Source organism: Thunnus thynnus, chromosome 7 (genome assembly GCF_963924715.1).
Source record: "Thunnus thynnus chromosome 7, fThuThy2.1, whole genome shotgun sequence".
Lineage (NCBI taxonomy): Eukaryota > Metazoa > Chordata > Actinopteri > Scombriformes > Scombridae > Thunnus > Thunnus thynnus.
Window position 1 is genome coordinate 31,757,894 of NC_089523.1, and position 27,713 is coordinate 31,785,606.

The 27,713-nt window shown below is 40.1% G+C and overlaps 1 protein-coding gene across 2 annotated transcripts in view; it reads left to right on the plus strand.

Annotated features, from left to right (window-relative positions):
• The window catches only part of si:cabz01090165.1 (uncharacterized protein LOC100333421 homolog), a 76,760-nt gene that overhangs the window by 19,509 nt on the left and 29,538 nt on the right, over positions 1 to 27,713 (plus strand). For both annotated transcript variants that reach the window (XM_067595506.1, XM_067595507.1), the window contains exons 5-7: positions 6,421 to 6,661; positions 9,902 to 10,114; positions 10,804 to 11,114. In XM_067595506.1, coding sequence (XP_067451607.1) covers positions 6,421 to 6,661; positions 9,902 to 10,114; positions 10,804 to 11,114 — 765 coding nt within the window. The remainder of the gene's footprint in view (positions 1 to 6,420; positions 6,662 to 9,901; positions 10,115 to 10,803; positions 11,115 to 27,713) is intronic.

Consider the following 27,713-nt stretch of genomic DNA (forward strand, 5'->3'; position numbering starts at 1 on the left):
TTGGTGCTTCTGTTTTGTGGGAGTACATTACTTTAAAGAGAAACATTGTTTTGACTGAAGCATCTGAATTCAAATAAATTATTTAATAAATTATTTTTTACTATATCAGTCCGCCTGATGAACTGATTTACATTTAATTGATTTAATAATCAATTAGACATTAAACTAAAGCTTTAGGCGGGATGCAGCTGAACTGAAATCAGAGTAAATCCCTTCTCACCAGGCCTGGCTTGAAGGAAAGTTTAGCTTTGGCAGCTCATTTTTACTTTGCAGGCAAATTCCTGTTCAGCAGTAGCTACACACTCACACAGCTGGGAGATGCCCAGTATGACCAGGTCTGTACTGCAGCTCCACTGGAGCAACTGGGGACTCAGCATCTTGGCCGGGGGCCACGTCAATAGTGGATGATGGTAAATGTTACAGCCCTCGCTGACTTCTAAACAGAATGGCAATTTGAAACAGTGACCTCAGACTGCTCCTCCACAGAGCAGATCTTTGCTCTGCTCGTCTGTTCAAAGATCTACTCGCAGAACGTCTGTGAGTGTTTACACACACATTCAGACGCAAAACACGGATAAATCTGAAGTTATTATTATTGGCTCAGACTCCTCAAACACACACATGAACCCTGGGTCCCCTATCCTCCTGTATCACTTCAAACTGCAGAACATATTAGTTTTGATAGCAAACCGAAAGTAGATCATCACATTACTTTGGTTGTACAGCATTGTGTTTAGGAATGAATATATCTTTTTCTAAAATGAAACCATTCTTACTAAAGATCTAAAATAAAAATTCAGACTCAGTTCAGTGCATCTTCCTGTGAATAATTGACTTCTCACCAAACCATGAAAATGAAAGTTCCTTTATGGCTTCCTTGCTTGCTACCAACACAATTTATGACTGATATTAAGATTTAAGGTCCTGACTGCTCGGGCCCACGTTTACATTAGTTCCCTCTGTTAATGGTAAATGGACTGCATTTATATAGCACCTTTCTAGTCTTCCAACCACTCCAAGTGCTTTTACACAACATGCCACATTCACCTGTTCACACACACACTCACACTGATGTCACAGGCTTCGGGAGCAATTGGGGGTTCAGTATTGTTGTGGATATTTTGAGCGATGGTCAGCACCTCAGTGGAGAAAAGCAGACATGAGCCTTTGATGTCTTAAAGCTGAAAATATTTATTGAAGCACTTGATCAAGGAGAAACTGAAATAGCGAACATCGAAGTCTTCTGCAACTCGGATGCTGTCTCTTTCCATTCTGCCCACTGAAGGTCTGACTCTTAGTCTTTAACCTCAACAGATCAGCGTACAATATGAAAAATTAGTCTAATTGGTTCATTAGTTTCTAAACAAGGAACTGCATTTTACCCGTGTCAGTTCAGGTCACATTGCATGGAACTTCAGGTCACCATCAGCAAATTCTGGTTTGAATGTCTGATTGCGTCAATAGAATCTACGCATCCACCTATCTGTGTTGTCTAGGAATGCCCTCTCCGACCTTGGTAACCATGGCAATGCTGATTTACCCTTTATCAGAGAGGTTTCTGCTTTCCCCAAAACAGACAGAGAGGGTTCTGAAGTCTCAAGGAGAGGAGAGAATGTCTCCTTCCTGCTTAAGAATTACAGTGTGACCTCAAGGCCCAGGCTTGACCCAGTGTAACCCAATTTGTAACCCCTAAAGATGGAAAAATAGTGACACTTTGACATGCAGAGTGGAGGAGCTAGGGATTAAACCACCAATCTTCTAATTAGTGGACGCTCTACCTCTGAGCCACAGCTGCCCTCTGTCTGTACTAAACCATATTTAAAAACTCAGGATGACCCTGGCTTTGCAATAATGGCCACAAAACTTTAGAATGACCTCTCCGAGGAGATCAGCCTCGCAACTTAACTAACTTTTGAGTCCATACTTTTAATTTCCATACTTACAGTATAAGTCATGTGATAGCAAACTTCACCATCTCCATTACATACTCCATCGGCCAAGAAAGGACACAAGATGAGGCTGACACACCACCAGGTGCAAACAACAATGGACGAAAATGGACGAAAATGGACTAAAATGGACTAAAATGGACTAAAATGTGAAACCTGTTTAGGAATGCGACATAGCAACCACTGTTTAACCTTTGACACATCCTTAATTAATGAAGGAAACCTGTTTTTTTCTTTACTAATTTTGTATTATATTTTTACTGTTTTTTAATGGTGTCTGACCTGTAAAGCGCTTGATTAATAATTTAAAGATTATTCTCAGTATACAGGATGTGGCTGCATGTGTGCACTGAATAGTTTTACTCTGCTTGCACAAAATAATGTTTGAACCCCATTAACAGTAATCAATTTCAATTTACGTCCCAATGAACAACAGTCATTGATGTGTAAGAAGAAAAAACCTTACCATGGCTCGAGATAAATTCATGCATTTATTAAAAAGGCTGTAATGGGTTATTTTTGCCCTGGAGACACAGAACTTTACAGACCAGCTTTTGTAACTCTGTGCACAGGTGAGCACTCACTTACACACTGACACTTACACACACACACATACACACACACACACTCATAAATTAATACACCACAAGGCTGCTGCCCATGAAATAAAATAATTAAAATTTGCAAAGTGCAGCATGCTCGCTTGCTCTCAACAGCTATTAACTTCTTGTTAAGTCATCGTTGTTGTCGAATATTTCTGGAGGGACTTTGGGGGGGAAAATAGACTTCCCTGTGTTAGCTGTTGACGACAGCAAATGCTTGAATCCACTACATTATTACCAGTCATCGGGTCCAATGTTTTGGTGAGAAAAATTGCTGTTCAATTCCCAGAGATGGTGCAGAGGCTGTAAGAAAACACCCTGTAATATTTGTCCACCGTTGGATCCCATCATCAGTCTTATTTTCTGATGAAGTGTGATTTCCATCTAGTTCTGCTTTAATTAGATATTTTGCACACGTTGGTCAGAATGCCTTTGGGAAGGGCCAAGAACATCTACCATTCAACGGTTTGTTTTGAGTGTAGGAGGAGAGCAAATGTGTGCAATCAGCATAAAACAAACTTAGTTAAAGGCAGCTCCCTGTTCACAACACATTGCTTCTTCCTCAAAAGACTTTACTTTTTTTATGAAGAATTTCTTGGTCTTTGAGAGACTGGCTTCAAAATCTGACATGTAAAGTTGTAGTAATTCATTTCTTGGCCCCTGTGTGGCAGAAGAACAGACTCAGCATCTCTCGATTAAGTAAGTAAGTAAGTAAGTAAGTAAAGTTTATTTATATAGCACCTTTCACAAACACCAGTCACAAAGTGCTTCACAGTCAAAGAAATAAAATCAAATGCATCAAAATAAATAAAAGCAAAGACACCAGATAGAAATATACAGGGAGAGAGCAAATAAAATAGACAAATTCAGAGATAAAATAGCACAAACTATCCAAATGCCTGTCTGAACAGATGGGTTTTTAGCTGCTTTTTAAAAGAGTCAACAGTTTCCAAGGCCCTTAAGCTAGTTGGAAGACTGCCGACTGGAAAGCATGGTCACCCTGGGTCTTAATATGTGTACGAGGTACACTTAGAAAGCCCTGGATGGAGGATCTAAGAGCTCGGCTGGTGGTGTAGGGGTGGAGAAGGTCCGTAATGTACTGTGGATCTTGGCCATGTAGGGCTCTATAAGTGAGCACCAAAATTTTAAAATGAATTCTAAAATTTATTGGAAGCCAGTGCAGTGAGGTTAAAATAGGTGTAATATGTGACCATCTGATGGATCGTGTTAAAAGCCTAGCAGCAGCATTTTGGACAGTTTGTAAGCAGTGTATGGAAGAATTATTAAGAAAGGTAAAAAGAGACTTACAATAGTCCAATCGTGATGAAATAAAGGCATGTACCCTGTTAAGGTGCTAGCAAACAGCTGCCTTTTTATCCAGCAGATACAAAGGAGTATAATAATCCCATTGGAGTTGTGTCCACCTCATGAATCTAAGTCCAATACTCACTCTCCTTTTAGCTCTGGTTTGGTCTCCACCAACTCCTGAGAAAATGATCTGGCTCATAGCTGTTAGATGTTCCACTTTTTTAGTATCTAGCTTCATCTGTCTGCTGCTTGTTGCTGGGCAGGTGGTGTACAATGTTTTTTTTTTTCACAGTTTATTTGCTGAAAACGGCCTCGTGCTGATGCTGGAAAAGGTCCTGATGAGAGCTAAATGTATTGTAAAACCAAAACTATGAGCTAAAAGAGGCTAAAACACTCTGTAGAGCTGCAGAGTTGGTAATAATTTGTCACTTTCAGGAACCAATTTTCACATTGGAGTCAGTCATTGTGAATATAAGAAATATGTATTACTTTGAAACTGATGTTTGTGATTAACCACCACATTAAGGGATCATGTTTACCAAGTTGAGCTGAGGATCAAATTTTCTGCTGTGACTCTTCTGCCCTCAATCAAAATTACTTTGTAATTTCACTTTGGTTAATCAACCTTTTGATACTCTGTAACTGGTTTTCCCATCATGGTGAATAATCAACAGAAAATTCAGCCAAAATGGATGAAAAAGAGCCACCACTTGAACCCTCTGTCATAAAAACATATTATTTGTTGTGAGCAGTAAAATACTTCTCCAGTACACTAAATCATTTCATATGGAGTGAGCCAATCATCATGAACAGGTTTCTCACCCATCTTTGCATGCTTTTAACCAAAAAAGTGACTTAAGTACCAGCATTTGAATAAAGCTGTGGAAGGGGAAAAGCCCCCATTGCTTTTCAAAGAAGTCCTGTTAGTGTGGCTTTGACAAAAAAAAGTGTAATTGAAAGTAAAGAATAGATTGAATTAATCTACCTTTGTGTGATTGAATGTCACCATCACTACCTCGGCGGCAGCAAGAAAGAGTTAGAGAGCAAGAGAAAGAGAAAGAAAGACTGAGGGATTTTTCTTAACAGGAACTTTTCAGACCTTTTCATTTTAAAAAGTGAAACTTGTGGAAACACTTATCAGATTTATACACTTCCTGTAGACATTTATGATTCTTTCAGCTTCAATCTGATAAGAAAATGTGAGAACAGGGTTACAATTTACAGCCACCCCCCTCTCACTTCCTTCATTAACGTTGCCCTTTCTCCCTTTTCCTCCACTCCTTTATCTCACCTTTAGACATGGCTGCCCACCTCTGATTCAGACTAATCAATCAACTACCCAACCAACACCTGACCCCCCCCCCTCCCCCCTCATCTCCTCTCACCTCCCTCTCTATCCACACAGGACTTTACCACTAACACAATAATGAATTGATTCACTGACTGACTGTTTTATTGACTGATTAATTATTTTCTCTCCTACTTTCCCCCCACGTTTCCACCTTTTCTCTTCTCTCTGGACTCGCCGAGTCGCTGACCTTAGAGTCAATGTTTTAGATTGGTGAAAACAGCTCAGGATAGTTCTGGATTTAATAATGCATATAAGAGAATTCATAGACACAAAACATTTACTTCCTTTTTTGTAGGACATGATATTCAGGCAGATTTGGAATTATTAAACACATCATCCAGCTAATTCGCTGCCTCCTGTCCCTCCCCGTCTCTGTTTCTGGGTTGGATTTACACCAACTGATCCGGGCTCTAGTCAGGATTTTAATAATATAGAGGTCCTGAGTCCTAATGTGCCCACAGCACAACATGAGCCCATTATACATATTTGACTGTCACTGCATCTATTTAGTCATTTGACTAATGTTTTTATTATTCTTTGGAAATGTTATCTCCCAACATGATGATTTAAAAGCAGTTTCAAAGCTTTTATACTGGCAAGAATTTAATTGTGGTGAAGAAATACTAATACTAATCTGCCAATTTTGTTTTAATTTCATGAATGAATTCATTTATTTTTTGACTAAGACGGTCAAAGTTGAGTGTCAAAAATATCAGAATGTTTTACTGGCTTTGGTTCATATATCCAGTCCCATTTTAGCTCCAGTTCTACTTGATATAAAACCTGAAATGATTATGCTGTTAGTCTGAAGTCAAAATCTTTTAATGGAATCTTTTAGTGGAGGTTTTAATATTATTCATGTTGGCATTTAACTTATAAAATTAATGCAGTCTGGCAAAACTTGAAAAGAAAAGAAATGAAAAGAAGTTTTTATTCCATCTTTGGTTTGTAATGTTTTAATACTAAGTTTCTTTTGTTGCTTAAAATTGTTTAAAACATAACCTATTAAATACATTCAAAACAGATTCAAAAGGATTCTGATGTGATACCCTGTCCCCTTCTTATTTTTTTAAACAATTATTGGTGATTCATGCCATTCCTCACTATTCAACAAACTGATATCTGCCCTTTCTTATCCACTACATGTATTAAAATGAGATGCAGGTTATAGACTGATCCCTCCTCGCTGTGTTTTTGTCTTCATCACCAGACTGGACATGACGTCCAACAAGCTTAAGAAGATTCCTCCGGACCCGTTGTTCCTGCGGATTCCAGTGTACGCTAAGATGAAGGGCTCTCCTCTGACGGCGCTGGTGTTGAGTTTTGGTGGGAACCCTCTCCACTGTAACTGCGAGCTGGTCTGGCTCCGCAGACTGACCAGGGAGGACGACTTGGAGACCTGCGCTTCACCTAGAGACTTGGCTGGCAAATACTTCTGGACCATTAGAGAGGTTTGTTGCTGCAGAACTACTTTGATGCTGCAATCACGGTATTATCATGTCATTATAGGGTGCTTTCAAAACCAATGAATTACCTCAATGATGACATTAACAGCTCTACAAAAACATAAATAAGCTAATGCACAAGGTGCCCCAGTAAGAAAATATTGCATGACACTGAGCGGTGATGTTCCCTCATCAAGTCTATTAAATTTTTATATCTGAACATCTGACTGATCAATACATTATGGCATTTATATGTTACTGAAGGCCCCTTAACACTGTGTGAACAGTGAGAAAAACGTGGTGAATATTTTACTGGTGATATATTTTATTTAGTTTCTTCTTTTAACATATTAGAAATAAGATAAAATTAAATTAAATAAAATACATTTAAAAACACGAGTTGACACGAGTCCAAAACGAGCCTTGAGGCAAAAGACTCAGAAATTTATGTCCAAATTCTCACAATGTGACTGTTGCTACGACCCACATCTATCCAACCAACCAATCAGAATATGACAGGAAATGACGCAGAATACACTGGACAGGGTGACATTTCATGAGGGCAGTTTTTTCTTAATAAAGTTTAGGGTGAAAACACACTTGTTCTCCTTAATATGTCCATGACACACAAAAACCAAAATGATGGCACTGAAGTGAAAAATGTGTGTGACTTTGCTGCATTTTAACATCAAAGCTGCAGATGGATGACGAGCTGATGTGATGACGTTTATCTGCTTTCTTACTTTTTTCTATTTACATCGTAGTGCTACGACATGCATTCAACGCTCAATCTGACAGCCTCAGTCTGACACAGATTGTGACCAGGATTTTATTAAAAACGTCTCACACAATGTGACATGTGATAAACTGACAGGATCGTTGTTGTCACACAGCCCAAAGGTGCCTTTAGAGAGAAAAATCATTCAGTTTTGACGTATTTTGGCTGATAAAAAACTGGTTTAACCACCATTTCTTTTGACCGTCACCTATTTAAAGCTAAAGGTATTGTTTCTATGGTTACTTGGGGGCCTAGTTTAGACTGAGGACTGATTTAGAAGGCTGTTAAACTGTTGACCATCACTACCGTTAACCAATCCGATTGTCTTCATGGTCATAGTGTCATGGTGAAGTTCATAGGAAGTAGTTACAGAATATGAAAGATTACAGTCCATGCTGCAGAAAACACAAGCATGAGATTAAATAAAGCCGGAGGCAAAAATAACACAGACGTTGTCCTGTGTTTGACCCTTACTCATGTGCAGATAGGTTTATTTTATTCATTGGTTTATTTAACAGGGACAGTTCGCATTAATAAATAATACAATGGAATTTTTTTTTTTTTTGCATCAGAAATCCCCGGAGATAAACCGGTTACAAAGGCAACCTAGAGTACTACACAAAAATTGAAATAATAACACAGAAATAAGACACAAGCAGGCAGAGCAATAAAAAAAGTTGATGTCAATAAAGACGGCATTATGTAGCATGAATGGATTACAATTTAACAAAAATTCTGATCCAAATATCATGTGTCCCATTTTAGCAGCAGTGTGGCTATTCTGTTGTTATTTATTGTTATGTTGATGATCCATTACTGCCCCATTATAAAAGCCAATAGCCCTGTAAGACATTATAGAGCAGCTCAAGAGAGCACAAAGCAAAACCTCTGCAGATGTGTTATTGCTGCATACTGCAGTCAGACGGTGTGGGACTAACGGTTTGAGGAACCTCTGAGAGATCTTCATCTAAACACCTGCTGGGATGCCTTAAGAAGGGAACAGCACTATGCTGGTGCTCGGAGAGATAACAGCTGAACTAAGTGATGTGGCTCAAGGAGTTACCTTAAAGGGGATGATGTATATAGAGCTCTGTCTTACCTGGAGCTTTTTCAGGAGCCGAACCCTATGTGCTGTTTGAGAGCTACAATAAGCGAAAGAGCACTATGAGATAAAGACGGGATTAATTGGTATCATCTTAGAGAGGATGATGTAGAGACCTTTGCCTCACCTTGAGTAATAGCGCGTACCTCCTTTGGAAAGGTGCTGTAGGATCACTATAAGAAGATTAACCTTGTAAAGAGGTCGGTCCAGAGACCTCTGTGTCACTGCAGTGTCTGGGCATATTAATACTTGGGAGAGTTAATAGCCTCTTTCCCACTGCAAGGACAAGTGAGGCTTCACTACATCCATCAGAGGTCAGACATTAGCCATCAGCCACCAGGGGGAATTCCTGCTTTGAAATCGATGAAAGCTGCCACCACCGCTTATTGCTTATTCTCGTCCGACAGACAAGTCAAATATCGAAGAGGCTAAATTCTCATGAAATGGGAAGAAAAATTGACATCGGTTGAAAATTTGAGGGTTATCAAGAAAAAAAACAGATATTTTATTCATCTATAAGAAGACCCAATGAGTTATTCATACTCTTCCCCTCCAACGCCCAACTTTTTATTCTCGTACTTTCAGACTTCCACACACTCACACCGGGGAGCAGCTCAGTTCAATCACAGCCTTTTTACTCTCAGTTTCACAGGAGCAATTGAGGGTTAGAATGTAATACAAGTCTGAAAGGCACTTGTGGTTTATTTGAAGCTACAGCCCAGTGGTCATCAGGTCAGCAATCATCTCTGCTAGTAACAAGACCCAAGAAGGACCCAGAAAAAGGTTTCGGAGACGCGCTGAGTGGTAGGAATGATGAGTATGCCCTGCTAAGCCTTGGATGCCCTGCTTGGCCTTGCAGTAATACTCCACTAGGGTTTTGACCGGCTTTAGACAGGCTTAGGTGCCCATGGGTGGGTTTTAAATAATGCAAGGGCTGGAAAAACTCTGAGATCACTTAATCTTCTTGTGCAAACAATTGAACTTCATCTTAAACTCTACTGTTAGAAAAATACACTGCTGGAAGCCAATCAGAAGCCATTTGAAGAGGAAAATGTAGTTTTGCAAGAGAAGAGAAAGTGCAAACATGGATGTTTTTTGTCTCTTTTGAAGTGACATGTTTTCTCTAAACCTCTTGAGTATTTTATCTCATTTGTGCCATTTGCTCTTGTTTTTTTTTCTTGGTGTCTTATCTTTTTTGTAAACTGAAAACTCAGCAGGTCTTTAACAAATCAGCACGTCCTTTGATAGAGGGCACTTATGATTTATTAGCCTGTTGTTTTTACTGCATCTATTAATAATGGAGTTTTTGGAGTGTTACATAACAATCACAGTCACAGTAACTTACATTTTTTTGGTGCCCTGACAGGAGGAGTTTGTCTGCGAACCGCCGATGATAACCCGTCACACCTCCAAGATGTTTGTGATGGAGGGTCAGGAGGTCAGCCTGCGCTGTAAGTCCATCGGAGATCCTGAACCTTCGACACACTGGGTCAGCCCTGATGGAAAGCTGATCGGCAACACGACCAGAACCATTTGCTACGAGAACGGCTCGCTGGACATCCTCAAGGCCTCCGTCAAGGTAGAGAAGGGGTTTAAATATTCAAAGAAGATAGTTGATTTATTTTAAAACTCCCGGTCACATTTTCAGACACTGACTTTTCATTGCACAGATTAAAAGCACTTAATCTACTGTGTGCTGTTTATAAAGCAAATTAAACCTCAATTTATTGATAGAGCGCTTTTAAAAACAACTAACCTACACCGTTGGAGTAAAGTATACAGCCTAATGTGGTTTTATTGACTTTATTTCCATCTTTGGCTGTTTTAATTGTTCTAAAGACAACATTGAAGACAAGTATGCATAAAATAATTGCATAAGAAGGAAGATGTGGCCTTTATTTAACAATCTTTGGACACCTGAATGACTTCATGATTGATGTAGAACTTATTAGAATAAAACATCAAGAACAGCAAATATCATTACTGCCTGCTTTTGGCAGCAAAATTGGTATAACAGCTGGTTATCTGCTGGCTGAAGCTCCATTTGTTTTACTAAGATACAAGAATAAATGTTTGTTCAACTGTTATTCAACTCCTAACTTTTGTGTGATGCATATTTTGGTAAATAAAAGGAAGTCTTTAATGCTTTAGTAATTCTACACAGATCATTCCATTGTGTATTAACCATGTAAAACTCTTCATTATAACTGGTTTCATAGTGAAAAGCAAGAATAAAAGTCTTCTTTCTTCTCTTCCAATGACTTCTAGGATTCTGGAAAGTTTACGTGCATAGCGTCTAACGCAGCTGGTGAGGCCACAGCTCCTGTTGAGTTAGTTGTCAACCCTTCACCACATTTTGACCCCAAACTGGACCCCGACCCGGGGCCGTCAGACATCCCCACGTCCATCAAGTCCAACATCAGCGGGGGCCAGGCCCGGTCCGACCAGCAGAGGGTCAGCGTGTCGGATCTAACGTCCAGCTCTGCTACCATCAGATGGCCCCCACAGAACCACATACCAGGGGTCCGCATGTACCAGATCCAGTACAACAGCTCCACCGACGATATACTCATATATAGGTAAGAGACACAAACTTTCTTCTAAACCTTTGAAACATAAGAGTTTTACAGATAATAAACCTGAATATAAGACAACAGATGCTCCACAGTAATCAAACAGATTGAACGGTCCTGACATGTGCGATACACAGAATCCAGCACAGGATCATACGTAAACTTTTTAGATAGATGGACCTGCATGAAATGCTTAGTGTTACCTTTCTGTTCTGCCTTTGTGCTAAACATTATTAGAATATTAGAATTAGCAAAGTTGATAGTTCTTCTTATGTCCCAGAAACTAATAAACATTACCTAGTGAAAGCTGGTTCCCCTGAGAACAACAGACCACTCAGAACAACGGTGGTTTGTGAATGATGAATATTTTTGACAGTTGTATAGATGCATAATTGTGATAATAAATTATCATAGGATTGTGAAAGGCATCATTGTTCCTTTTACCATTAACTCAGTAACACCCTGCTGTCTAATTGCATTACATTTGCTGCCTGGTGGCATGTGACGCTCATGGCTACTTTAATAAATTGAGATTATTTTCAATTTACACTCTGTAATCGTAAGAATATCACCATAGATTATGAAATGTGTGCAGATCCAAGAAATGAAAAGTCTTTCAGGAGGACTAGTATATTCTGACTGAGGTATATAACTTTGCTTGTGTTCAAGTTGAGTCTAATCAGGTGTGGTAGGGTCCTGTTGTTACGACATCATCATCATCAGAGAGAGAAATGTTTTTTCAGACAGATGGAGATTGATGGAGATGAACTGTGAGACAAAATGACAAGTATTGCTGCTCTTTGCACCACAGCTGCTCATTTATTGGTGGTGCATCATGCTGCTGACAGGGTCGCTGTTCTTTCTGTGTTTGGGTCCATACATAGTTCTCTAACCAACCCACTGTAACTATCCTCAGGTCTATTTTGTCCAGTCACATTGTCCACAGGTGCCTTTCGGTTCGGTCTTGAAAACTGATTTAAATATGTTGTGTCGGGGTTCATCAAGAGCACAGTAGAAAGAATGCAGCTAATAGAGTTGGGTGTGAGTTAGGTGACAGCAGAGGATGTATTTTATGTTACATACGGCAGCCATATTGAAGGTTACAGTGGCTGTGAGCAGTTTGATTGTGTTTCTAAGACCCTGTTTACACTTGGTTTTAAAAATGCATCTCAGGCGAATCAGATCATAAGTGTAAACAACCACCAAGACTCACTGTGATCCGATCACTCAAACCACTTAGCGAGGTGGTCTGGGACGCATTTGACCACATATATTTTGTAGTGTAAACACTAATGATGCGTCCCCGACAAGGACGTAACAGGAAAATACATCATCAATGCAGGACATGGTGGTTGTTATGGTGACAGGGTGCCAACGCCAAATGCCAACAGTTGGAATAGCCCGTACATGTTTATTAGTTCTTGAAACATTTTTGTTTTCTTAGCCAGCCTGTGCAAAACAAATGATGTCAGCTGATCACCTTGGAGACGCATGATAGACTGAATGGTGTCACTTGTGTTTGGATCATCAAAACACTTTTAAAATCAAGTGTAAACAGCCTCTAAATGTATCACATGGTCTTATTTTGTTTGGTAATTCGAGTGGTCGATGAAATGTGTTTGTGAGAGTCTGTCTATCTGTCCTTTGGGCCTGTCGGTTGTGTTTATGTATTCATAGGTTTGTGCATTTGTACTTGCCAGGTGAAAAAAACATGATTCTTACACGATTCAAGAAAATAGAGGATGTGAGTGTTTGTGTGTGTGTGAGAGTGTGATTTCTGTTCCTGCCTCTGTCTGTCTTTGTTCAAAACACATATCATCCCTGTGTGGGTAGTTATCACCAAGGTCTTCCTCATATAGGAGGCTGTTTCAAGGTTGGTTTTTTTTTATGTGAACAGCTCAGTAAGCAACAAAGGGTGAGTAAAATGGAGGGAGAAAAAAAAAACAGCAATTTGGCTTCAGGCAACAAATATCAGATCAGGTATCAGGTCGATACTTTCGCTCCCAACGGTTTTGAAAAAACATGGCAATTATGTAATTATTGTCATAATAAATATATAGCTTAATCAATTTGCTTTTCGAGGTAAAAATCCATCGTAAAAACTCTAAATTCTTAGTGATTCTTGGCACTGCAAAGAGCTGCAGAGGGTGACGGGGAGAGTCAACTCTAAAACAAACAACCATTAATGAAAACCCTTAAACCTCACTGCAGTGGCTGGATTCATGCTCTCGCTCAGGAATAAAAAGAGCATGCAAGATACCGAGGTGTCTGCAATAGAAAACAAAGTGGGAAGTAAAAGATGTAATAGAACTACCACAGAAATAATGAGCAAATAAACACAATGAAGCAAAACAGAACATATAAGTCAGAAAAATCAGAAAAATGTCCAAAGGGGAAACAATTAAAGCAGCAACCAGTCATTGAGTTTGTGCAGTATCTGGTAAATTGTGCAGTAAAAAACAACTATAAGCAGATATCTTACATATCACATTTTACAGAAGCACATTTACTGTGTTCCCATGCTCCTGATCCATCTCCAAACCCGCATCCTCCTGCGCAGCTAAACTCGATGATTTGATTTGCACATCCTAATCACCAGATGTGGATTTCAGAGCATGTTTAAGGCTCTGGCTGCCAAGTGGCCGCATATGGACCTTCTATCATCCCACGATACCCGGTGACCACTGGACGGTCCCATCAGCCACTTAGCCAGCTCTGTAACCTAGCAACGACATTCAGAATGCATAATTGAGTGTTATTACGGAGCATTTGGAGGGCTGACAGATGACAGTTTGAAATGTGTCCACGGCCTCGATTCTCATTTTAACCAAAAAAAAAAAAAAACCAAAGGCACTCGAGTGATCGCTTTCTAGCCTTCCATCGGAGGGAACGCTCGGTCGAGTGTGGGGTGTCCAAATGGATCGTTTCAGATTCAACAGTGGGGGTGACCTCGTTTTCCTACGACTGGCAGGGTGTCGCACTCACAGCAGAAGCAGGCAGCCTGGTGTCGGCAGGTTAAGCTAGTTGCCATCCCTCAACTTCAGCGCAGAGGGGAGGTCATTTGTTTTTTATCTCGTCACATCATATACACCATAAACAATACATCATCGCTATCAGGGCGACACGGGAAGCAAACCGTTGTTTCCTGTGTTGAAGTCCAGTATTTTATTGACCTAATTATCCACTTCGACCTCCTCTAAAGTCATACTTCTTCCTCTTTTGCTCCTGATAGACAAGAATTTTGACACTAAAATATCTTTCCCTTTAAAGAAAAGCCTGCAAAAGCACAATTTCTGGGAGTTAAATTTACATATAATCCAATATTATACAAGTGGCTAATGAAAAGGAGCTAAACACCATGTAACATGATAAAAAAAAATAGCTTTAGGTTTGAAAGATAAGTTTGGTGATATTCTATACATTGGTCATGGTCAATAAATCTCATGAAAATATGAACAATGAATTGATCTTTCAAATTATCTGTGTATGTAAATCCTGATCTAATTGCTCTGTGCATTAGAGCTTCATTATTGTCCAAAAACTATTAGTGAAACCATCTAACAGTGACCCTTTGAAATTCCATTTTCAGACACTTAAGATTGCTTTTATCTGTATCACAAACAAAAGACTGTGAAGGTACTAAATTGAAATTAAAAAGAGTAGATTAGTTAAGATGTTTTGTTTAAATTGTGTCTGTAACTACACCATGCTAACAGAAAGAGAGCTACACAGTTCTTATTTTGTTTTCCGTGTAGTTTTCATAGTATCTATTTACAGCAGCCACCGCTGAGCTCTTCTCTTCTCTTAACATTCACTCTGCTGCCCGAAGGCGCTGAGATGCAGGATTCTCGTGTTTGAAAGGTCAACAATTTGATTCCCTTGCTCTGCTGAGAAAATCAGAATACTGGAAGTGAAACTAAAATCACCTCCTCGTCCTTTCATACCAGCTGTTGTTGTTCCCCGTGAGCTCGGCATTTACACCCTACAGTCGCTCCGGTGGAGCCGCCGGCGATGAGGATGTATTGTGTATCATGAGATGTGATGAAGAGGAGCTCTCCCTGCTCATCAGACTCATCTGTTACTGCAGCAGCTACAAGAAAACTCTTTCAAATACAATAAAATTGAAAACACGTGATTTAGGCTCCAGTATCTCCCCTCAAAGCACCAAATGCTGGTTAAATATAACTTTGATGAAAAAAAAAAAACACATTGGGAGCACGAAATATTAATATTTGGATGCCTTGGTAACATGTAAGGCTGGGCTGGGATCATTATCACCATATATGACAACATGGAAAGTCTATGCAAGATCAAAGTGATAGTCAATGCAATAAATTATGTTCTACTGTTATTCAACACACAAAACTCTTCAAACATCCAAAACAAACATTAATAACTTCATTTTAATAGTTTTTGATTGTTATAATTTTTGATGAAGGTCTTCTTTTTCACTTTTGGCCTTGAAGGAGTGTCAAACCCTTCTGTTATCAGGAGTCGTTTGTATTTTAAGGCTGCACTTCTCCTACAGTGTCTTGGTTCAGTCAGTTTTGTAATCACAATTTGCTTGGAGTCAACTTTAAATTGTCATTTGAATTATGTTGTGAATTGTTTTTATTTGAGTTTATTTGAGTTGTATGTTAAAAATACAGAATGCAGTATTTACATTTATTTACAGTTATAGCATTTACAGTCAAATGTACACATCAGGATAAACCTGGAAATGGTAATTATTCAGTGTTTATATGGAGAATACACTGCGGATGCCTGGTTTCCGTGTCAGACGGAAATGCTTTTATTTTGAAGGTTTCAAGGAAATTATCTGTTGTTGTCGCTAGATTTTTTAGAGAGGATAAAGGCTCAAGAGGTCAGTTGCGAGCTCCGTTGTTTTCCCCGTTTTGTAAGCTGCAGCATGTTAGAGGATGATAAATATGCTCTGGTTATTGAAAAGAAGTTTCCACTACACGACAAATTATAGCCCAACCTGTAAGCAGGAGTCTCTGCCTGTACAGGAACTTAGTCTTTGCCTGCTGTTGTTCGCTCTCCTGCTTGTGAGTTTCATTATAAACAGGCAGTCAGCAGCTTTTTCGCTGTGGCTTTTTTTCTGACCTCCCTTCTAATCCATGACAAGTAGAAATACCCGTTTTAGCTCACAGTGGCAGTACTTATACTTTTGACTTTAAGTGCAAAACATTTTATAACACAAGTGAAGCTCTCGGGCTGAGTTATTGGCCTCTTCACTGTACGCTGTAATATAAGAGACTCGTGACGCCCACTCTGGCCCTCACTGCCCCGCCTGTACAGTCTGGTTCCAGGCTTTACAGAGACTCTGCCAGTCAGAGAAGCTACTGCAGCGAGCTGTTCATCATCATCACATACCGAGGCACTTACTGCACACCGCAACACTTCACGTCCGTTGTTTGTAATTGCTGCCAAAGCCTCACGTAGTTCTTTTTCATCTCAGGTTTCTTTACAGACTCTGTGAAATGTTTACTTATATGATATGATGTAATTCCCAAAATATGATGTTGCAGCAGGACGTAATGGAATGAGGAATCAGCATAAGCAGCATTTGCCATTTTGTGTGCTGAAAATTAATGGTGCATCCAACACAAGCTGTAAACTAATGGGGTATTAGTTTAGATGAAAAGGCAGTCTGATTTAAAAAGGAAGGCGACAGTGAAAATGTTAAAGTGTCTGTTTTCTAGGAGGCTTAAAGCTATAATATGTAATTATTCCACATTAAAATGTCTAAAAACAACTAGACCAATGTTATATATGTTGTTGAGTTGTGTACTTACATTATCCCAAATGTTTCCAACAGTTTTCAAACTCAGAGAAATCTGTAATTTAATCAAAGTAACGGACCGTTTCATTTGGTCGCCTGTCAATGGCGTCATACCTCCTCTACCAAAGAGTAAACACGCACAAGACACATACGGCGGCGCTGTGTTTGTCCGCTACAATGGCGTCTACCAAAGAGTAACTTACACACATACAAGATGATACATCAGCGTTGTGGTTGTTCCACACAAACTGTTATAAATTGACTTTTATTCAGTTTTAAGCCACATTTTCATGATAAATTTTGGTCGTTTCTTTTAGCCGGAAGAAGGATTTTAGTCATTGGACATCTGGATCTTAAGTTATCAGAGAAATAAACTGGACAAACGTTAGCAGCAGCTCGGCTAACAGCCCCTCCAGGAAGTCCGGTGGTCACCAAACATCGTCAGAGAAGCACTGATTTTTTTAGGTGAAACAGCTTTAATTACTAGTAATAGTAGTAGAGTAATCCTATCCCGGTGAAGCTGGTTATTTAACAATGAAGACAACAACTCCCATGATCCCTTGCTACTTCACACGGTCATCACACTCCGTCTTTTGTTATTGTTTTGATAGAGACCCCTAGCGGCTGAAATTACATATTGTGCATTTAAGTGTACATTCGTCATTAAAGGTGCACTCCCTGATTCCTGAGTCTCAAAATACCCTCCCAGCTTACTGTTAATGGTTAAACACTGAACTGTGTTAAAACAAATCAGCTGAAAGTAAGAACTGCAGCATCAGCATCTGTGATGAAATACCTGCTCTGTTGAGTTTCATCTCTGCTGGACATCCAGTTACATGTTATTTTTCTTATTTCCATAACTCAAAGCTTACCAGTTCTGATTCAAAGACACATCTACCTTTTTCAAGCCCCTCATTAAAATCTGCCCTCCCACTATTATAAAAGTCTGGACGCAGTCAGCTTCCCCACAAACGGCTCGTCCAAACTGTGCACGGCCTTTTTCTAACCTTTTATCTTTCCAGGGAAAGTCGAGCGAGCGCGCCTGCTGTTATTCACTGGCCTGCTTCACATTCATATTTGGGAGCCGTCCAATACTGCTGAACTGCATTAACTGTATGAACTGAGCAGCTGCAGCCAGCTGGGTTGTGGAGCAGCAGCAGCTCTGGGGTTTATCATGGAAGTTGTCGAGGGATAGCAGGAGGGGGACGGGGGTGGGGGGGAGGGGAGGGGGGTTACTCATTCATTTTTCCAGCCGCTGATCTTCCAGTCCGGGAGCCACCGGCTGTTCCCTGTAGGCTGCTGCTGCCCTATCATAATGGCATGACAAATGGGGCAATGAAAATTTTAGAAGTTCAGTGACCATCACCGCGGTTATCACTGCCGCCCATGCTGCAGGGGAGCACAGTTCAGCCGAGCAAATTATGCATCACAGATGAAATGGTCCTGCATCGCCTCAGCTTTTTTTTCCACATTTCTACCGTTTTAAAAAAAAATGTTAAAAACTTTTTTTTTTTTTTTTTTTTTAAATTGGGCACCTATCAACTGATTTCTCCCTTCCCACTCACACAACCTCTCCTCTCCTCTCTCCTGGCAGAGCTGTTTGGCTCGGAGCTATTAGCTGTAACAGCTTCAGCAGTGACACAAGGAGGAAGGAACACAGTAATACTGTATCATCACTTCAGCTCCCGTCATACAGAGGAAGACTAAAGTCTAATGTAGATGCCCAAAAAAAGATGAAGGTTGGACAGATTAGCTGCATATATGCAGGAGGAAAATCTATCAAATAAGGCTATCATGATAAAAACATACAAAGACCATCGGTGTAACATAGACAACAGACTGAAGAGAGAAAGATGGAACGTTTAGATGGTGAAGGTCTTCTCTGGGATTTTAACATTAAAAATGATAAAATAACATAAATTCGACTTAAACAACCATCGAGGCATTTGTGTGAGTGGCAACTTGGGGTAATGTTTGAAGCCACCTGCAAAATCCTCATTCAACATCATCCTCAGCAAAGGCCAAACTGGTTTAAACACCATCAAACAGACCATAACTTCATCCGTCTCACCCTGATCAGTAGACACGTCCACCAAAATAAAAGCGCAGGGTTTCTTGCTGTGTTTTACAGTAGAGATGCAACGCCTCCGCTAACATGAAAAGAAAATTTTACATTTTTTAAAAAATTAAATATTTGGCTTATCAGGCGTCAGTGAAAACAAGCGGTGGCGCGGCATCACTCAGTAAAGGCCACGTATGAGCCGATTATTATTGAACTACATCGATAATAGGATTAGGTTTGACAGGATCAGTCTGATTCAGCTCAGCAAGTGATGCTAATCAAGTAATTAACCAGTAGGGGTGTAAGGATTTATAGATATGTATCTGAAAAGTGATACAAAAGTCAGAGAGATCCGGGACGCATCGATAGACAAACACAGATCCATCCTAAACTCTACATCTGATTCGGAAAAAAAAATGTATATGTCCCTTCTCCTGCTAGACGGAAATGAAATCTTCTTCAAGATGCTCAGTTTTATAATAAAATGTGCTGGTGGCAGGAAACCCTGTAACAATAATTTTCCTTCTTTGATTCTTACAACATAACATCCGGTTCCTAAAAATAATTAACAAAGCAACATGGAAGGAAAACATATGGTAGGCAAAATAATGTATTAAATATAATGAATACCGTAAAAACATACAATATGGAAATTAATTTTAGCACAGAGGTGTTGATGAAAAGCCAAAAATCAGTGGAACAATCTGATATACTGAGTCTCCCCGTGTTAGATACTCAAATTAAATGCCTTCTGTTCTGCAGATCCTCTAATCTTATTGGTCCCATCTAAAAAAGAGCGTTACAAAAACAGCTGCATCATCTGCAAAAAAAAAAAAAATCAGACCTCTACCTCGACTGAATCTGAAGAGGATCGTAATTTTCCCAGAAAAAAAAAAGGAGGAAATGAGGCAGCAGTGAGCTCGAGAAGGAGAAAGCAGAACAATGTGAGAGGGAAGGATGGAGAGAGAGAGAGAGGGAGAGAGTTGAAAGCTGGTTTCATGGTGCAGTCAGACCAGAGTATAAACTGTGCTGGTTTCCATCTCAGCACCTCCTTCTCACTTCACCTCTGTGCTGGTTTTTTTTTTTTTTTTCTTCATCTCAGTTTCCTCGTACACTCAGGTTTCCGCTCATCGTGCTGCGCTGGCAGAAAAGTCGAGAGAACCGGGAAGCGTAGAGATAACAGATAGACATTTCCTCGTCTCTCTCTCTCTCTCTCTCTCTCTTACTTTCTCTTTCTGTCTGTTAGACTCTCAACAGAGGTGGGTGAAGCATCAGGGAGGAGGAGAGAGAAAGGAAAGGAAGTTGTATTTTTTTTTTACAATATTCTCTTTTCAATTCTGCCCCAGGGTAAGAATAACCTGACCAGCTTTATCCTTCACCTCTCTCTCTCTCTCTCTCTCTCTCTCTCTCTCTCTCTCATACACACACACACATGCACTCTAAGGATTATGGGTCCAGGGAGAGATCAACCTCTGTCAGCACCAGGAAATGAATCTATTGATTCTACCTCCTTTAATATTCTCTTCTGCTCCTCTTTCCCTTTCTGTCCCGGACCAGTGGTTTGTGTGTGTGTGTGTCTGCTTGCATGAAAGGCTTTATAAAGGCACAGTGTGAGAAAGCGTGTGCAAAGGTGAACGTGTGTGTGTGTGTGTGTTTGCTGGCTTACTAATTACCATCCTGCCTGGCTCTCGAAGGAGAGATTAAAGAAGAGAAAGAAAAACTAGACAGACGGAGGGAGGTGGTGATAGAGGAGGGATAGATTGCTGCAGTGCTGTGAATAAAAGAAGGCTCAGCTGATGTAGAGATAGGTGGAAGGAAGGAAGGAAGGAAGGAAGGAAGGAAGGAAGCAGGAAATGACAGCTGATTATATTCTGCTGAGATGATGAGGCATCAGCTTTCCTCCTACTACTCTGTGTTTCTGCCTCCATTTCTCTCTCACTCAGTCGCTGCTCAGAGCTTCTTACCTTTCTCTTTCCTCCCTCATCTTCTTCTCTCTCTACTGCTCTTCCTCGTCTCATCCCTCCTCTCCTCCTCCTCCTCCTCCTCCTTCTTCATCAGCCAAATGTCATTTTGTCCCGCTGGGTCTCCAGTTAGAAAACATCCAGTACAGAAGATGACAGCTGGGTTTATAAGCTGAGATCAAATCAAAAGGTTTTCCTCTCCTGCAGTCAAAGTCAGAGTTCAGCCTTTCAGTGTCAAATCTCACACTATCCTGGTTGCTACAATAAAACACAAGAGGAGTTTTATCAGCAGAACAGATCCAGGAATGTTTTAGTGAAATATCTCAACAACAGGTGGATGGATCGACAGACTTTAATGTTCATCCGAGTTTGACTTTGGTGATCTAGCGTCGCAAACATGTTTGCTAGATGCTAAATGCTGAATTTAATGTTTATATTGTGTATGTTTTAATATAGCATTTTTAAATGGGTTATAAGTCATACCAGAGAGATGCATTATCTCTTTTATGAGAGCTCTGCAAGATGGCTCTTAGCTTGAAGGACAGCCGCGCAGTGAAACCTGTACGCTTTAAGTACACCTTAAGTGCAGCTTGAGTTGAGGTCAGTGTGCTTCAAATTAACACCAGCTCAACTATTGTTCCTTCCAACCTGTACATCAACCAGCCGGTACAGCGCCATGCAGTGAGTAAACCTCACTCCCCGACACCTTAAGAGATAGATGCTAGCATCCAGGTGTTTTAGCTTCCTTGCTAGCATGTCTGAGGTTGTGAGTTCGAGTCCAGTGCAGGACTGTGTTTGTCTACTCTAATTTTATGACTGTTGCGGCACCAAATACAAGTCATATTAAGTCATTATAAGCCCGTAGTGAAGCATACATCACATACACACACACACAAACAGATGCAAGCGAGCCCTTTGACTAATAAATTCCAGTTTTTTTTCAATGATTGTTTTTTTCCCCTCACTGTTAATTTTATTTCATTTTTATTCTGCGAGCCTCATGAGCCCTTTCACGTCATCGGACATGGCGGCTCGAGCCCCAGTAAGCTCCTTGAAGAGCCCAATTCCTGGATGGGCGGGTCTGGCGAGACTCGAACTTCTTTCAACCTCTCTTTACTTTAATTTTTCACACATTTATTTCTGTCATTTTTTTGGGTGCAACACTATGAATGAGGCTTTTCGCTCTGCCTTCAAAAAAGGTCACCGTTCTGAACATTTCGCCTTCAGATGTGTTCGGATGATACGACACATATATATATATATATACCAGTTGGTTTCAAGCTTTACTGACACCTTTAAACTGATGAAAGTAAAGTCAAGCATGAAAGGCAGGGCTGATAGCAGAGGATAAACCCTTTTGATTTAGTTAACAACATGACTTTTCCTCTATCGCCACCCTCAAGACAAACTTTACATCCTATCTACAGTGTCTACCTACCTGCCGACTTCATATAATGAGTAGTAGAACGTTTCTGCACCAGTCAGTTTCATCTGTCATCCATTCAGTTCTGCAACACACACTTAATACACACAGTAGACCATTACCTGTACCTGACACCATTATGTCTTGACCTCACCCACTCATTCACCCACACACACACACAGCCATGAAACTAACAGTGCTTCCTGAACATACACACACGATTACATGTGTGCAACCCAACCCGAGGCCATGCTGACCTTTTTTTTCCCACTAATGATGCCCACTCTCCTCTCTAACCAGCTGTCTCTCTTTTTTTTTTATCTTTCTCTCTCTGTTTGTCTTTGTCTGACTCAGTTTCTCTGCATTTTATGACTGACAATCTCTGTCTGTCTGTTTCTTTGAGAGTTGAGGTACTTTCAGGCAGCTGGGTTCAAATAAACAAACTAAACTTTTGTTTTTTAGTCTCAAAAAGTCACAAAAACTAAATGCAAGTAGTTGGAATGATTCACTCTTTTGAGGCTCAAAACCAGTTTTGCTACATACATGTCTGAATTCATCAAAAATGATGTAAAATTCAAATTTTCAGGAGCAAATATGTGGCTTCTCAAATGATTTCTTTTTACCCAGCTCTACTGTATCTACTAAGGAGACCAAAGTTTTTAAATGATACAAAGATTTTATGCACATATTTTCAGACAATATTGATTTTATAAGGTTACTTTTTTCTCTCTTTCACATGAGGGTGTAACTAGGGATGCACGATATTGGATTTTTTGCCGATATCCGATATGCCGATATTTCCAACTCACTGTGGCCGCACATATTTTTTTTCCAGCTGGCTGAGGAGACTATTATGCATGCAAGCATAGATTGTACTAAGTATGATCAAGAAAGACAATATATGAAGGATTTAGGAAGATTTGAGTTCAGGAGCTCAGCATTAAAACTTTAATGAACCTGTCTAGTCGGTGCAGCAGTAGAGTTTTCATTGAGTTTATTAGACAGACAGGATTAATGTGTAGGATTTAATCTCTGGTCCACACTCCAGAGCAGAAGGTGGCGATAATGCACCTAATATGCTGGTTGCCAACCGTCGGTATAAACCAAAAAGATTTTTTTTCCCTCCCCAAACAGAGTGCTACATCCTGTCGGCCGAGGTGTTTCCTGTCTGTGCAGCCGAATTTAGCAGCTCCTCGACGGACTGTTTCTCCCTGACGGTCCCGGTGTTTCCTCCGCAGGCTGCGCTTCACTCAGCTGCCTATCAGATCAGCTGCTTCTTCCCACTTTAACCTGAATAACAAACCAGGGCTCGGTGTTCCGGTTGGATCCACATGAAGAGCCGGGGCTAATGTTAGCCGCAGCATGGCCATAGGGAAGCACAGCCAGCTAGCCTCTGCTAGCTTCCCAGCAAACATTAGCCCCGGGTCTGCATGTGGATCCAACCAGAGCAATGAGCCCCGGTTTGTTATTCAGGTTAAAGTGGGAGTGAAGTGGAAGCACTGGGACCATCAGGGAGAAACAGTCCGTGGAGGGAAGCACAGTCAGGCGGCGGAGGAGATGGCAACAAATCGGCCTCTCATAATCGTCAGAAATGGCCGATACCGATGGCTTGCTGATAATATTGTGCATCCCCAGTTTAAACATCAGTTTGTGCAGAGCAGCAAACAGAAAGGAGAGATTTTTCAGTTTATATTGCGTCGCTGATGCTTATTTTTTCGGTTGAGTATGACTGACTGCTGATACCAAACACACATTTTTTTGTGTGTATTGAGCTGTGAATGAGCCGTGGTGTCAGACACGTGTGCCTGGATAGGTTTTGTGCTTTTTGTCTTCATCTCTTCTTCTTCTTCTACTCTTCCTCTCCCTCTGCTACACTCCACCTCGTCTCGGTTTCTCTTGCCTCTGCTCTCAGTCTTTCCTCATTGATATTCAGAGGACCAGAAGCGATGAAAGTGAGGATATGCGGTGAAACTCTCACCCTGACCTTGTGTCTGAGGTGTGAGGGGAATTATCTGTGGACATTTTTATAACTTTGTGTCCTGTGGAATCTCCATAAAGTCACCCTTTTCAGGAATTGAAACAAATAGGAGGAAAGGACTTCTTTTATAATATAATCATCAGGTTTGATTAAAAGATTGCTCCTAAAATCTGTAGGAATCGAGTTTAATACACTCTTGGTTCCTTTGCTTCACTTTTTTCCCTGGTGTTGGATTATTGGATTATTAGTGAGCTTCTTCTCTCTGTTCCCTCTGCTCAGTGTCTTCAGATGGCTGACAGCCTGCCAGGTGCTTCCCTCAGGTTCAGTACTAATAGTAAAGCTTTGACTCACAGCTGTCAATTACACACTTGGGTTGTTGGCCGGCTCTCATCCCCCTGCAGGCTTTTGTATTTGTACACCTTTATTCAAAAAAAGAAAAAAAAAACTGTTCTTCACATGCTCCCGTCATGCCTCTGTGGTGGTGACGGTTCAGAGGATGTTGTTTGGATTTATTAAAACACGGTTGTATTGTATACTGCACTCTTTTAGGAAGATATTAAGAGACCGAACCAGTGGGTTTTTTTAAACATTTACTACAAGTAACGTGTACTTTAATCATTTTGGAAGCATGTGTTTAAGAAATTTTGATGCATTTTTCTCTTTTTCTCAAAGCAGCCATAGATTAACATTTCCATACAGTTTGAAAATCTATCAGCAGACTTTGGAAACTTGCTTGAGTTGTGTAATCCATCATTTTAAAATCATACAATTGGTATGATGTAAAAATGCATGGTAGACATTGCAAATAAACTTCATTTCTATCTAAGTAAAAATTAGAAAAAGATTACACAATTCTGATAATAGATTTTAATACCATAAATTAATGGAAGCCAAACTGTGGGAAGAATATATCCAAAGAATCAAATACATTTGAATACGGTCAGCATAAATGTTCATGATTTGTGTCAGTATCCTTCAACCAAAGTGCTTATCAGATGGTCGTACAGTGCTTTATATGATTGTCCAGGTGTCTTCATGCAACATCTGTCACTATTCATATGAACAACCAAGTGCAACACCATGAATGCCTTTTGAAGAGAGATATAAGTCCAAGAGTGTTTGCTGTTATCTCCATTTGAACTATTTATTGTGTCAATAAATTGTTTAAATGCCTTTTCACACCACCTATAAACACTTTAGCCTTCAGGAGTCATCAGACACTATATGAACTAACTTGTTTTGAGCGACAATACACCTCCAAACTAAATGGCTAAATAAGATGCTGCTTTCCTAAACTACACATATGAGCATTTTCTAATCTAATGTCTCTGCCAACAGGACAATATCATTAGTTAGTGTCTTCCAAAACTGTTGCAGTTTTCTGGTCTGCCTCTGCTGTGGTTAAGGTTTACCACAGGGGGGAATGATGGGAATGATTGCAGTCATAGTTAACATCAAGGTTTTGGCCTAAACAGGCAACAAACAGCAGTTTCTTATGTTAAAGTTGCATTTGTTGTCTCATCCATCCACACACCTGCCATAAGAATCTTTCCTGCACCAGTATCAACATGCAGTACCTCTGCATTTTCACTCTTATGGGAGCAGAATTCAACATGCAGAAATGAGTAGCGATAACTCAACTCGATCAAATATATACACTGAAGCTACAGCGATGTAGGAATCATGGGAGCTTCTTGTTCAAGAGGATGTTCTGTACAGACGATACAGGAATCAAACATGAGACCTTTACCTTTAAAGAAAATAACAGATACATGCTGGCAGAAGCGGTCTGAACCACATCTCTCTTCAGTTCAGGACTGTGTCATTTAATAATGGAGCATAACATGAATGGAAGCTTACAGCCGTTCAATGCATACAGAATGTGAACACGGAGTGGTCGATATGAAATGTAACCTCAGTGATGGGTTGGATTTAGTGTCGTGCCTCGTATTAAATCCTGAGTGGCTCTATTTCATACGGTTGTGGCCGCTGCATTATTCACAAAGCTGTCATGAACAGGCAGAGAGGCAACACTTGAGGTCACGCTTCTCTTTAAATCTTACATGGCGTTCAGTGTATTTCATATCATTATAACCACTGCATTATTCAGAACCTTAAATGATACGCGACGCTATGCAATTATCTCGGATCTTTCCTGATTTTCATTATGCAGTTCTTCTAACTGGTTCTGTGCCAAAGGCAAGGGTAAAATAAGATATACAGCTTTAGTATATAGAACCTTCACTGGCTCTAAGGCTCCATTATTCCTCAGCCTGCTTCCAAAAACAATATAACAAAGCGTGTCCTTGTGTTGATTTGTTTGTTAATCCTACATGAGCCAATGAGGATTTGCTGTTTTTCATTTTAAAGAAGTATTAAATGGGAAAAAAGAAAATTGGAATTTATAGATGTATTTTTATATTAGAAAGATAACATTTGATGGAACAAACATTCAGAAGATCATGTGTATGAATTGACTCAAATGTTATTCTAAAGATAAACTTAATGTTACCAGGTCATGAAGTTTTTTGATAATATGGACTTTTCAAAATAAGAGGTGAATAACTTTCATCATTGTCGTAAATATCCTCTAAATTTGATGAAGTTTGTTCAGTTTTTGTGTAGTGCAGTGGTCGTCCGTGTCAGGATGGTGAGTGCAGGAGACGACAGGCAGGCAAGATCAGAAATATTTAATGAAAATTCAAAAGTCACAAGAACGTAACAGAAACACAGGAGACACTGAGACACAGACGACTCAACAGAGACCGAACTGAAAACTGGACTATAGGTAGACAGGGTATGATTGCAAACTGAACACAGGTGAGGGAAACGAGACACAGGTGAAACACATGAGGTAATCAACAAAGGTGGGAAAACCCCAGGAAGTAAAGCTAACAAGACACAAGAAGAAAACATTTCAAAATAAAACAGGAACTAAAGTAATCAGACAACAGGTGACACAACACACAGGCAGACTGGGAGCTGATAAACTGGGGAACACACTAGACACTAGGAGCAGGTCTGGGCTAACAAGGGTGATGAAGGGCAGGTGAGAGGAGGAGCACATGAACACAGGAGGAAACACACAACAGAGAAAACCAAGAGAACAAAAACAAACTCCAGGCAGGATGTGGCTGAAACTAGCCTTAATAAATGAATATTGGACAGATTGTAGTGTGTAGACGTTCTTCCTATTTTTTTAGAGATGTATATTCTAACAGTGCTCTGCAAAAAATGTGCTTTTTTTGCATCATGGTTCAATAATTACTGGATGAGAAATGGTGGTTATTATACTGAAACTTTACTATACTGACCAAAATCCCATTAGTCTAATGGCCCGTTATCCCAAAAAACAAAAGCCTACTGCTCTGAAAATACACAATCTCCCTGGAGTTT